The sequence below is a fragment of the Acanthopagrus latus genome, chromosome 10 (assembly GCF_904848185.1).
Source record: "Acanthopagrus latus isolate v.2019 chromosome 10, fAcaLat1.1, whole genome shotgun sequence".
Lineage (NCBI taxonomy): Eukaryota > Metazoa > Chordata > Actinopteri > Spariformes > Sparidae > Acanthopagrus > Acanthopagrus latus.
The window spans coordinates 13,869,860-13,882,963 of record NC_051048.1 but is presented as its reverse complement, the minus strand read 5'-3'; the positions used below and the strand labels follow the sequence as shown (position 1 = coordinate 13,882,963).

General features: G+C 40.0%; 1 protein-coding gene across 9 annotated transcripts in view; it reads left to right on the top strand.

The window, feature by feature from the left end:
• sorcs2 (sortilin-related VPS10 domain containing receptor 2) overlaps positions 1 to 13,104 on the top strand; it is a 534,678-nt gene that overhangs the window by 398,250 nt on the left and 123,324 nt on the right. For all 9 annotated transcript variants that reach the window (XM_037111616.1, XM_037111617.1, XM_037111611.1 and 6 more), the window contains one exon: positions 11,640 to 11,713. In XM_037111616.1, the coding sequence (XP_036967511.1) occupies positions 11,640 to 11,713 (74 nt within the window). The remainder of the gene's footprint in view (positions 1 to 11,639; positions 11,714 to 13,104) is intronic.

Sequence of the window (13,104 nt, the reverse complement as noted above, 5' to 3'; positions counted from 1 at the left end):
TTAGAGTGGAAGAAAATATACACTATATTACCAAAAGTATTCGCTCACCTGCCTTTACTCATTCTATGAACTGAAGTGCCATCCCATTCCTAACTCATAGAATTCAATATGATGTCGGTCCACCTTTTGCAGCTATTACAGCTTCAACTCTTCTGGGAAGACTGTCCACAAGGTTGAGGAGAGTGTTTATAGGAATTTTTGACCATTCTTCCAAAAGCGCATTGGTGAGGTCACACACTGATGTTGGTCGAGAAGGCCTGGCTCTCAGTCTCCGCTCTAATTCATCCCAAAGGTGTTCTATCGGGTTCAGGTCAGGACTCTGTGCAGGCCAGTCAAGTTCATCCACACCAGACTCTGTCATCCACGTCTTTATGGACCTTGCTTTGTGCACTGGTGCACAGTCATGTTGGAAGAGGAAGGGGCCCGCTCCAAACTGTTCCCACAAGGTTGGGAGCATGGAATTGTCCAAAATGTTTTGGTATCCTGAAGCATTCAATGTTCCTTTCACTGGAACTAAGGGGCCAAGCCCAGCTCCTGAAAAACAACCCCATACCATAATTCCTCCTCCACCAAATTTCACAGTTGGCACAATGCAATCTGAAATGTACCGTTCTCCTGGCAACCTCCAAACCCAGACTCGTCCATCAGATTGCCAGATGGAAAAGCGTGATTCATCACTCCAGAGAACGCGTCTCCACTGCTCTAGAGGCCAGTGACGGCGTGCTTTACACCATTGCATCCGACGCCTTGCATTGCACTTGGTGATGTGTGGCTTGGCTGCAGCTGCTCGGCCATGGAAACCCATTCCATGAAGCTCTCTGCGTACTGTACTTGGGCTAATCTGAAGGTCACATGAAGTTTGTAGCTCTCTAGCAATTGACTGTGCAGAAAGTCGGCGACCTCTTTGCACTATGCGCTTCAGCATCCGCTGACCCCTCTCCGTCACTTTACGTGGCCTACCACTTCGTGGCTGAGTTGCTGTTGTTCCCAAATGCTTCCATTTTGTTATAATAGAGCTGACAGTTGACTGTGGAATATTTAGGAGCGAGGAAATTTCTCGACTGGATTTGTTGCACAAGTGGCATCCTATGACAGTTCCACGCTGGAATTCACTGAGCTCCTGAGAGCGGCCCATTCTTTCACAAATGTCTTGTTTCACAGTCTGCATGCCTGAGTGCTTGAATTTATACACCTGGGGCCAGGCCAAGTGATTAGAACACCTGATTCTGATCATTTGAATGGGTGAGCGAATACTTTTGGTAATATAGTGTATGTTTATTTACCTTAAAATGTAGGCTGCTACTGACTATTCAGAATTTTATGTTTCAAATTTAAAGAAACTGTCCATAGAAATGGTACAGATTTTTCAGTGGTGAAGACATTTCTTGGTAGCAAATGCTACTGAGGAAACACTGTAAATCTATGGAATTAACTGAAGTGTCTGTGAACAGAGAATATACTGTAAATCTACATAATTATCCGTTTTAGGATTAACAGAAGTGTCTGTGACATTAACAGATAAATTCTCTGTAATTTTCTGCCAGGACTTTATCTGTTTTTTTACAGATTTTTTTTTTTTTTTTATTTTTTTTTACAGTGCACGTATGCATAAGTAGAATAACGATACAATTCCAAATTCACTTGTCAGCTACATTTAATTAAAATACACAGAGAAAGTCCTCAACTCTGTCCTGATAAGTTACACCTCTGCGTTCAGCTTATACTTAAATAAAAAGCTTTTGGATGGGGCACCTTATTATTCATATCAAGATCAGGTCTGGTGCCAAAATGTTCTTAAGGAAAACATGTATCTTAAATGTAAATACCAGCCTACATAATAATAGTAATAATACATAATATTTGATATACGTTATTCTTTCATCTTGTGAATAAAATAATGGTAATAAGTTTACACTTTCATGAGCCCTCACAACTTCACACACAACTTGTTACTAAGGTTCAGCTCCCACTGAACTCGAAACTTGTGTAACTAGGGCCAGCTGAACTGGAACAGTGAAATGAAATCAAGACTTAATACTGGGCTTTTAACTATATTAAAACAGAAACAGCTATGAAAAAGGTTCATGCATTTGATAGACTTTCCTATTTTTAACTTGTGTAAGATTTTAAGTGTAAGTTCATTATTTTATCCATGCTGCCTATATTTAAAAAAACAAGTCTACCATGGCATTTCCCCAAGTGATTGTGACAAACAGTATAGACATAGACACATGTTAAATACTGCATTCCCTGTTCCCAGTTCTGGCAAGTTGTCAACTTCCTCTAGAAAAGAAATTAAGTGGTTCTTATAGGCACAGTAACAATGCAAAATTTAATAAAGATCAGTTGCTGATTTTAAGTATACTGGTTTAATGAAAATTGAGAAATGACTGTAAAACCAGCTCTGTAACATCCCACCTCTACAACTTTGATGGATGTACAATAATACTGCTTTGAACAATACCTGATGCTTCAGCGACAGAATCTGAACGCCTGAACTTTTTTTGAGGGGCCACTTCCAAATGTAACAAAACACTGCCAAATAAGTTGGATATAAATATTAATCTAAAACTCAGAAAAAGGATATTTGAAAGTTTATTTCCAGGTTTATATTCACAAAATGCACGTGAAAACTCTGCATAACATTTTCCCCAAAAAAGTACGTCGGCCAACTGGGAAAAGTCCAGCTGTGCGTAAAATAATTAGCAAAAGCTAATAACTTAAAACAAAGCTCATAACTTGGTGTATCATCAAGTTGTAGACTGCAAAAACATACAGAGCATAACATCAAAATAAAATGATGTTATCTCCTTCCTTGTCTGTCACAAATATTGTAAAGTAGCAATTTAATACAAAATAAAAAATCTTGCTTGCCTCCATTTTGCCAACTGTATTGCTTCTTCTCTCTCAGACACACATTCTTCTTTTTCTTCCGCAGTTCAATGTGGCTGCAAGTATCCCTGGCTGCAGAATGCAGATCACGGAGTGACTCAATGTGGGCGGAGTTAAACATTTAACTCCACCCACATTGAGTCACTACGTACTTGCAGCGCAGTGGAGCTCAGAGTCCTGCAGGGGTTGGGGTATCCGCGGGTAACCCGCACAATTTGGATGAAACGAATGAAAAATAATGTACTGTATTGGACACGGGCAGGGCCGCCTTAACCTAATGTTAGGCCCCAGGGCTGAGAGATTTTGTAGGCCCTCCATCCCCTCGATTTATAGAGTCTCATTAAAAAAAAAAAAAAAAAAAAAATATCTATGTAATCTACGTCTACCTGGTTTATTAAAATAAATTTCAGGTTTATTGATATAAATCTTAATTATTTACTGCTGAGAATAAACAATACTCAAATGAGTCCTCAATAAACAAATAAATAATACTCAAATGAGTAAAATTACCTTGGCCAGTTGTTTAATTTTACCAGCTGTGCTAGTGCTAGCACTGGTGCTGCTAAGTGTGTCAAACACACGGCATTGATAGAGTATAATGCCGTGCTGTGTGGCCAAATGCTGTATTACCACCTTTGGTGCACAGATCCCTCTTACAGGTATTGCAGGTGACGATCCTGAAGTGTCATCCTTGTTTGTGAAATGCAACCAGACTTTTAATTTTGCCGGGACGACATTTCTCCACAGTGCATTGCATATAGCAGCTCAGCTCACCTCTGCTCTGCAGCAGCTTGTGTGTGTGACGTCATTGCAAATTTGCGAGTGGGGTACATTTGTTTACAGTGGCGGCGCAGCCTGGGAAGAATCGATTAACCTGAACATGGGAGGCCCCTGAACTCGGGAGGCCCCGGGGCTTCAGCCCAGGTAAGCCTGTTCACTAAAGCAGCCTTGGACACGGGTGCGGATCAGGTGGGACGCCTGGGGAGCGCAGGTCAGGTTTTGCGATTGCCATTTTCAAGGTGTCATGTGCAAAAAAAAAAAAAAAAATTATTAGCCTGCATTTCAAAATAATAAGCATTTATATTTTGTGCCCTTCCAGAACTCCCATTCCCCACGCTGGCTTACTTTCATTTTTAAAAATCGCATCCATGTAATTTTCCTTTGGGTGTGGGCATCGGTTTCAAGTCATAGCGCATTGGCTCGGGTACGGGATCTAATTTGTGCTACTGTTGGAAAACGGGTCGGAAGCGGTTTTAATTATGGCGGGTATGGGCGGATGCAGGTTTGCAAAATAAGACCCTTGCAGGACTCTGGCGAAGCTTTCTGCTGTGGTCCGAAATAAAAAGATCAGTCAATGACGCCACTGCCACAGCCGTGTATGTAGAGCTGACAGAAGCACTTCCATATGATGGTGACATCATGGACCAATCCTTGGGCTGATGCCTACAACGTCTTTGCTGTAGGGGAATACAGACAGGTGAGCTTGAGTGAGTTACCTTACTTGATGGCAGAGGGTGAGGAGGACAGAGACGAATTGATCCCGAGGGAGTCGCCTTGGCCGTACCTCGAGAAATACATGAGTTTGAATAAAACAACAGAGAAAAGTTGTTGTGTTCTGGTGTTTGCTGTGCAATCCCAAGAAGAAGCTGGTCTCAACGTCCAATATTTGGAGAACAAATTTAAGAAGATTCCAGAATGAGCTAATACAACCATCGCCAACAAAGCTAACCATCACAAGTGCAGTCTACAAATACCAGCTAGTCATCAGCTAACGACTTGCTAGCTACAAATGTTTAGACATAGGTTGGCAGAAAATGAGTGCAATTAAGCATGGGGGGTTGGTGGTGGGGTGGTGTGTGTGAAAAAGACAAATTAAATAGTAAACAAATACAGTAAAGTTACATATAGGAGGTAAGAGGTGGGGACATGAGGGAACAGAGAAACATTTGAAAAGTTTACATTACTCTGAATTATTAACCAGCAGAGGGTACAACAATAATGCAATTTCTACAAAACCAGTGTGGTGGTTAGTCAAAATTATTAGCTTAAATTATATGTAGTTTTTATAAATTATATGTACTTTAATATACGATTTGCTGAGTGTACGCTGTCTAATTATGTTAATATGCTACATGATTGTCCAAGGATGTTACAGTTAAGTGTGTGTTGAATGATACAATATAAGAAATAGTGAGAGCACAGCTTATTGCTTAATAAACAATTGATGTAACATTTGTGCTTGCTTACCTGTCTGATTGACAGTTTTAGTGTTTACTGAGATAGCTTTAACTTGGAATGAAGTTGGAATCAATTTACAGTTTGGCAGAATGGGTGACTGGGAAGAGGGAACCAGAGGCCGATACCGAGCTGCTGCATTCTTCACATCTGGGCCAAATTCCCTAACCCTTTTGCGAACTACAACTGTTTTCTTTACCTGTGACCACAATACCTCAAAAATATTTTTAAAGCCAAAGATTCCACTTTCATCCAAAAATAAAAACTTTTCATGTACAACATAAATTTTTATATTTATTTTCAAAGTTTACAGTAAAAAGGAAGTATTTTTCAAATTTGCATCATGTACATAGTTTTATTTTGTATTTGTTTACATGTTCATAGTAGAATAAATGTGTCATAAACAAGACAGTCTTGTCTTCACGCTTTTCTTGCTCACATCTCTGGATCATGTATCTGAGGCCTTTATGGAGAGAAGAGAACAGTAGCATTAGAACACATACCAATGCTCCATAATCAAATCTGCTAATTATTATTTTCAACTCTCGCCTGATAGAAGAGATACAACTAATGGCTTGACGCTGATTGTTTGAGCATTACAAGTAGAAGTACCAGACTTTCAGAAGAATTAGCAGTGTATAATAAGAGATTACCTTTAGAGTAATCTGTTCGTGATGGTTGCCAGAGACGGTGAACAGGGAAGTCTGATGCATGATCTGAGTAAACATGTTTCTGTCCAAAGCCAAGGCAGGAATGGATCTGTACAATTCCTCCAACTGGCACCCCAGCAGGGTGGCAACCTCAAAGTCAATGAGGTTATCCTCAGCACCTGAATCAATTAGAGCCTGTAGAGGTAGCACAGTCTGTCCACACATAACAGAGCAGAGAACCATCAGACGAGACAAGTTAGGGGATGTAACTTTGAGTGCAGAGGGGCTCATCAGGACTCCCAATCTTATTGACGAGCCTCCCCTTTTGGCCGAGATGGGCAGTGGCCACCAGGTGCCCCTGTGTGCCACAGTACAAGCACTCACCGGACACTTGCACTCCTTTGGCGACAGCTTAGCTCTGCCAGGTAGCATGGGCTCATCCTCAGGAGAGGCTGAGGCTGGTGGAGCGGGAGTGTCTGACTGGGCTGGCGAGGGAGATGGTGACCATCTCCTGGGCGCCGATTCACATGTAGATGAAGTAGCGTGCCTCTGGGGTCATCGCTCTTGTAGCCGGTTGTCCAGACGGATGGCTAAGGACACCAGAGAGGAAACATTGGAGGGATCATCTCTGGCAGCCAGCTCATCATTAAGCTGCTCAGAGAAAGCGTTCAAAAATATCGCCCTTAAAGCAGCATCACCCCAATTTGCGTCAGCTGCCAAAATCCAAAATTCAACTGCATAGCAGCCACAGACCTGGTGCCTTGCTTCAGCTTTAAAAGACGAGCAGCTGCGTCTCCCCCATAATTAGGATGATCAAAAACAGTACTTAGCTTCCCTTTAAACTCAGCAAAAGGTAAAGAACAAAGGTCCTCATGGGAACTAGCTACTTCTGCCCAGGCCATAGATCTGCCCCTCAGCAACCACAGCACATAATGTGTCTTGGAAGCATCAGAGAAAAAAGATACAGGATGTTGAGGATAAACTGGTCTACATTACGACAATAATCCTTGACAAAGATCCAAATTGCCATCAAATGGCTCAGGGTCACTCACATGACAGTCCTTGGGTGAAACGGTGGCTGGAGATGGAGGAAAGAGGATGTGAGGATTGGAAAGAGGAAGCCAGGGAGGTAACCTGTCTGGAAACCTCCATTACACTAGCAACCAGGGCCTGATTACTCTCAAACAGGGCACGGGTTATCTGGTCATGCTGTCCGATCATTGTGCCCTGATAAATGAGCAAAAGAAGTGAAGAACTGGGGCTAAACCCACAATGCAGATCTGGTGCAAAGACAGTTTATTTGGACACAAAAAACAAACAAAAGTTAACGTGGACACACAGAGAGAGCAGAGGCGAACTGGATCCTGACAGAAGTTGCAAATATTAAATTAATGACCAAATAATTCTGAACATGGAGAGGCGCTCAGAGGAAACGCATCTTCCATCTGGTACTCACTAGCGCCCCCACATGATCAATAATACAATAATAATAATAATAATAATAATAATAATAATAATAAATAATAATGATAATAATAACTATCAGACCGGTAGATACGCAAAATATCAATTTATATAGCATCACCTGACCTTGTTTACATGCGATTGTGCACTTCACGTTTAGCTCTAAACTGCCTTTTATTCAGCTGCATCACAACAGTATCATCAACAAGTCAACACAATAGCCCCTTACACACAGCCTGTAAATACCGTTACTGTACCCCCTAAATACTGTATTTTCCGGGGACAGGAATGAGATGGGAGCCAGCTCGCTGTGTGTTGCTAGCTAATGTTATTACACAGACACAAAGAAACCGTTGGCCTGTTAACTATTAATTTTCAGGCTAAAGGACAGTGGAAAATGTGCAGTCTGTAACTATTCAGTGTTACACAAAGATGGACTAAGTTACATGCTAGCAGCTAAGGCTACTTTGCACGTTAGGTCACTCCGAGTTTCTCTGTGATCTCATAAGATTATCAAATCAAGCTCTAAACATGACCTGTAATGTTTTCTTACCTGGTTACTGGGAAATGAGCCATGTCAGCTGTCTGTTTTCAATCCCAATTCAAGTTGAAGCTGTCTCCATGAGTCCAACACGTATCTGATGTTTATTCGGGTGCCAGCCCAATATGGTCATAATTTCGTTTCGACTCACAACTCAAAACTGATAAAACATTTGTTTTCTCCTTAGTATGACTTTTAGTGGACTTTGTGTGGTGGTGGGTCATTTTCTGGCCATAGCAGAATCCATTACTACCCAAACACTAGTTTAGGTCCACTGCGCTTGTCTTCTACCTGCCAGTTACAGCCATCTTCCTCAGGTAAATGAGCAATACAGCTTATGCCACCAGTGTAAAACAAGCAACTAATTATCTCCAGCAGTGTCTCATTTGTTTATGTTAATCACACAAAAGTAGCACCATACGTTTGGCAGTAATATACTGATGTTTGAAACCGACAAACTATTTTGTTTGACAAACAGGGACAGTATGGTTGGGCCCCTGAAAATGTAGGGAAAACTGGCCCTCCCCAAATCTGCATATGCACAAGCTCTATCTCTCTTACATACACGCGAATGTTTTTGGCATTATAGACATCATGCTGGCTCCTTCACAAAAGCCACCACTTCTCTAGTAATACTGGCTGTAATGTTACCCTCCTGGCTATTGTTAACTTGGGAGCAACTTTTTTAGCTGAGTGAAACAATTTGGTCATCACATTATTATTTGGTTCTAAAGTCCTTCCAAGCTCCCTCTTTTCTTTCTTTTCTGGCAATTTATTTGCAGGTTATAGGATAGAAATTCATTAAACATTAGCAAGCAGTTAGTTTGTTTCAGTATTTGCTCAGGGTCAAAATAGGGTAACGTGGAGGGCTGCCGGTGGGAAACTTTTGACATTTCTTTTGGGAGATTTCTGTTAGGAAATTGTGAAAAAAAAAAACCTGATACCATTTTCAGTAGAGGGATTTTTGTATTAGTAAACAAGCTATAATTTAATCAAGCGACAATACACTTAATGTTTTTGTTCAAAATATATTTAGGATGATTATAGAGAATTCGGTGTACTTAGTAACTTGTTTATTTATTACTTTACTATATTTATTACTTTTGTATTCCTTTCTCACTTTGTTTTACTACTGTTGCATGACAATTTCCCTCGGGATAAATAAAGTTTTCTTGAATCTTGAATCTTGAATTATTGCTTGCCCTTTTATGGGTGGCCCTTCTTTTTTTTATGACAATGGTATTTTGTTATAACAAGCATATCTTGCACTTGTTGAGCAATATTCAGTAGATGTCATTAGTGTAGTTTCCTGGTCTATCCTTATCCAATACAGCCACTTTGATTAACTAATCATACTTCCATATGAAAAGATCTCACTGAATCTTCATAATGAAAATGTTGAATTATTCCTCATGGGCCAGCTGCATTTGTATCTTTATATGTATATATATTTTATATTCTTATATCAACTATATATCGTTTTAGATTTTGGATATCATTATATCATGATAACGGCAGCGGCGACCCTAGCTTACATGACGCTCTGAGCTAACCTCACTTACCAGACATGTTCTACTTACACTTTCCCACACCCACTTGGTCATTCTATTCAAATGACCAGTGGTGTCAGGCCTGGAATAAGAATAAGATGCAGAGTAGATGCACGCAGAGTAGATGCACCCAGATGCAGAGTAGAAGTCGAAAGTCAACAGGCATTTATTCTGAAATTCGATAACTTCAAGACAGAGTGACAAAAAAAACAGGCTGTGAAAATAATTACCTGACTATTCTCAGAACTGGGTAGGAAAAAATAAAAGAAAACACTACTCCTACACCACATCCCACATCAACAGTGGGAACTCCAAAAGAAAAGGAGAAAACAAAATCGCTCACGAGGAGGAAAACAAAAGACTACAAGCTGACTACGTTATAAGGCTGGATTTTAAAAGGTACAACAACAAAAAATCATTCAAACAAGGAAGGCACAAGGCTATAAAACAAAACTACACTATAGACAAAGCTATGAAATTTAAACAAATCAAAATTGCTCCAAAGGAGGAAAGAAAAAAGCTATAAACTTAAATTGTGAGCTGAGCTGCACTATAAAAAGTTACAAACAAAAAAAATCACTCCACAAGAGGCAATGAAATAACAGAAAAAACAACAATGCATCATGATACTAAGGGAAGACAAGGACTGTGGCTAAAGGCTGGGGTGCATGACAGAACGAGATACTCTGGCACAAGACAAAGGGAGACACGGACTATAAGACACATGAGGGTGATAGGAAACAGGTGGAAACAATCAGGGATCAGGGATAATGTCAGACCGATGACACATGAGGAAGGGTAAGACTTTCAAAATAAAACAGGAAGTTCACGAGACAAAAACCCAAGACAAGACAAAACCTCATCGCTGTGTGACTCAGTGATTATTTATCAAAAATCTCATTCTGTTAATGTTTTGTTAAGTAACCAAAAGCCATATGTACAATATTGTAACAACATGGATATAAGGTATTTAGTCAAAAATATTGTGCTATTTGATTTTGTTTACCACTTCTATCATTTATGAAGCACTTCTGAGGAGATTTTATTTAGTGCCTGTCATTATGATCAATATCCTTTTAGAATGGAATCATTAATGTATCTCATCACAATGACTTTTTTGTATTTATTTAGAAAACTAACTAAAATGAGGAAATGTTCTTGTACTGTCTGTACAAACAACACTGAGTTTAAGATCCCACTACTCACCTTTGTTCTATGTCATCTCCAATTCTGCTCCTCTGTTTCTAACATGGATCCTCAGATAGCAGTGAAACGGGACACATGTAGTAGAAAAAAGCATATTCAGATTCAGTGTTTGTTAAGTCTAATCAAATAAGTAATTGATCTGTGACATTCAGCATTTTGCAAAACACTCACCCCCACATTCACACATACAAACATACACACACATCTCCTAATTGAAAAGTGAACTGTGCAGTGGAAACAGTAGGTCCAATAGTTCCTAAATGTCAGTCAGCTCAACTCCTCCTCAACTTTAATCATTTTAATGTAATTAAACAAGAAATTCAATTAGGTTTTAATCTGTTCCATATGGGCAGGCTACAGATGGAAGCGAGGAATCCATTCGCACAGAACAAAAAAAAAAAAAACGTTTAGCTAGAGGAGGATGGGAGGACACAGTTGCACATGTAAATTAAGGTGTGCGAAGGCAGGGACAGATTTCTATCAAGGTCAGCCATAGAAATGTGCAATATAGGAGTTAGAATGAGAGTTTGGTCATTGATAACTCATATTTATGTGATGACCCTGAGAGGGAATAGTTGTTATGAGCAGTATGTACAGCCTTGAAACAAAGACTCGGTTTATGGGAAGCTCTGAGGAGCTGTTGCACAATTTCTGTTTGTTTGCATTTCTGTTTGGTAGAGGAAGTTTGCTAGTTGAAATCCTTTTCCCTCCCTGCTTTTTAGGCATCAGGGATACCTTGTGGGTTGGATTCAATAGAGTTTAATTATGGGTTGCGATCAATACCATACAAGCTTATGTAACACACAATACCACAAACATGCTACTCATAAAATATTAACCACATTCACACACACACTGATGCTAACATTTTATGATTAATAATTAATTGAGTGCAGTCTTAACTAAGTGAACCATGAAGGGTGCAACTGGTAATAGAGCTCAGCTTAGGCTTTAAAGAATTTAATGCTTCAAGAGTGTGTGTGTGTGTGTGTGTGTGTGTGTGTGTGTGTGTGTGTGTGTGTGTGCGCGCGTGTGTGTGTGTGCGCGCGCATGTGCGCGTTCTATCTAACTCTGGCCTTCTCTCTGTTTTTTTGTGTCCAGCTCTTTGCTTCCACAGACCTGGGCCGCAAGTGGACTTTGCTTCAGGAGCGGGTGACCAAGGACAGAGTCTACTGGTCAGTTAACTTTATTTGCTCTTTATTAGATGAATAAGGACTTCCAGACTTTATGTGCTTTTTTAGTCAGAACAAGATATGAACTGGTTCAGTGGTGATTTAAGGGTACAGAAACTACAGGGACAAGTGAAATACCGCAATGGCTCGATAAAAATCATATGCAGTCTGTCTGTTATGCAAAACGTCTTCAGGGCTTGTGTAAAAGATGAGAACAACATCATCCCTTAAGGTGTTAAAGCAATACTTAATTAGTTAAACAATTATGAGAAGGTGAAGGAAAAAAACTTGCCGACCGTGTCTTAGCATACGACCTAACAAATAGTAGCGCAAAACAACATTACTGATTTATATTAAAACAAGTATGGTGTGGGAGTAATTTTAAAGAATTCCTTGACTTATATTTAAATCACAAACCTAATCCAGGAACTACTGTATGTTGTCATCAAGCATGTCAAACATAACTTAGAGTGCGCAGATAGTCGAGTGGTTAAGGGCGCATGCCACATTGGACCATTGGACCCTGGTTTGAATCCTGGCCAGGGGACCTTTGCTGCATGTCACACCCCCCTGTCTACCCACTGTCAAATAAAGGTGTCTATGCCTGAAGAAAATCTTAAAAAAAAAAAAAAACATTACTCTGATCTCCTGCAGAGTTAATTTTTCGACCATATCCTGATCCCATTTTGCTATCATTCACACAATATTGCTCAAACAATAAAATTATATCGACTGCAATTACATCCCAATATTAATAAATCAGTTTTATGGTTTCCATAATACAAGAAATTTCTGCTCTAGTTTATTTTCTCAATGAGAAATTTTACCTGAACTTGAATCGTAAGTGCCTGAGGTTTATGCAGCAGAACCTTTTTATGGATGGATCTCTTGATAGTTTAGTGGCTCCAGTGGCAAGGAAAAGCAGGCGGAGGTATACAGCATTTCCCTTGCCATGTAATATTTCTCAGCTTGTAAGTTATTTCTTCCAATGCTCCTGCTCCTCATTCTCGTCTTCATCTTATCTTGGATCATGTGTCTCTTCCTCTTTATCTCCTTCCCTCCATCATTGATTTCTCCTCGACGTGTTTACATCTTCCTTTTCTCTGAGCTTTGTTTATTCTTACTCCCTCCTTTTCGCATCTGTGTTATTGCAAGACGATGCATTCAGATTTGCTGCATTTAAACACAACTGATTAGACTCTTTCACATCTTACGAAGGTCAGGAAGGCATTGCAGACATTGCATTGTTAGTTTGTTTCTCTCACCTCTGATTGCAAATGAGCTGATTCACACACTCAAGACACCTCTGATTTATACCACCAACTCCAGCGCACAAATCATCCACACTGTGCACTATTAAAGAAAATTATAAGGTGAGGGGAGGGCTAGCAAGG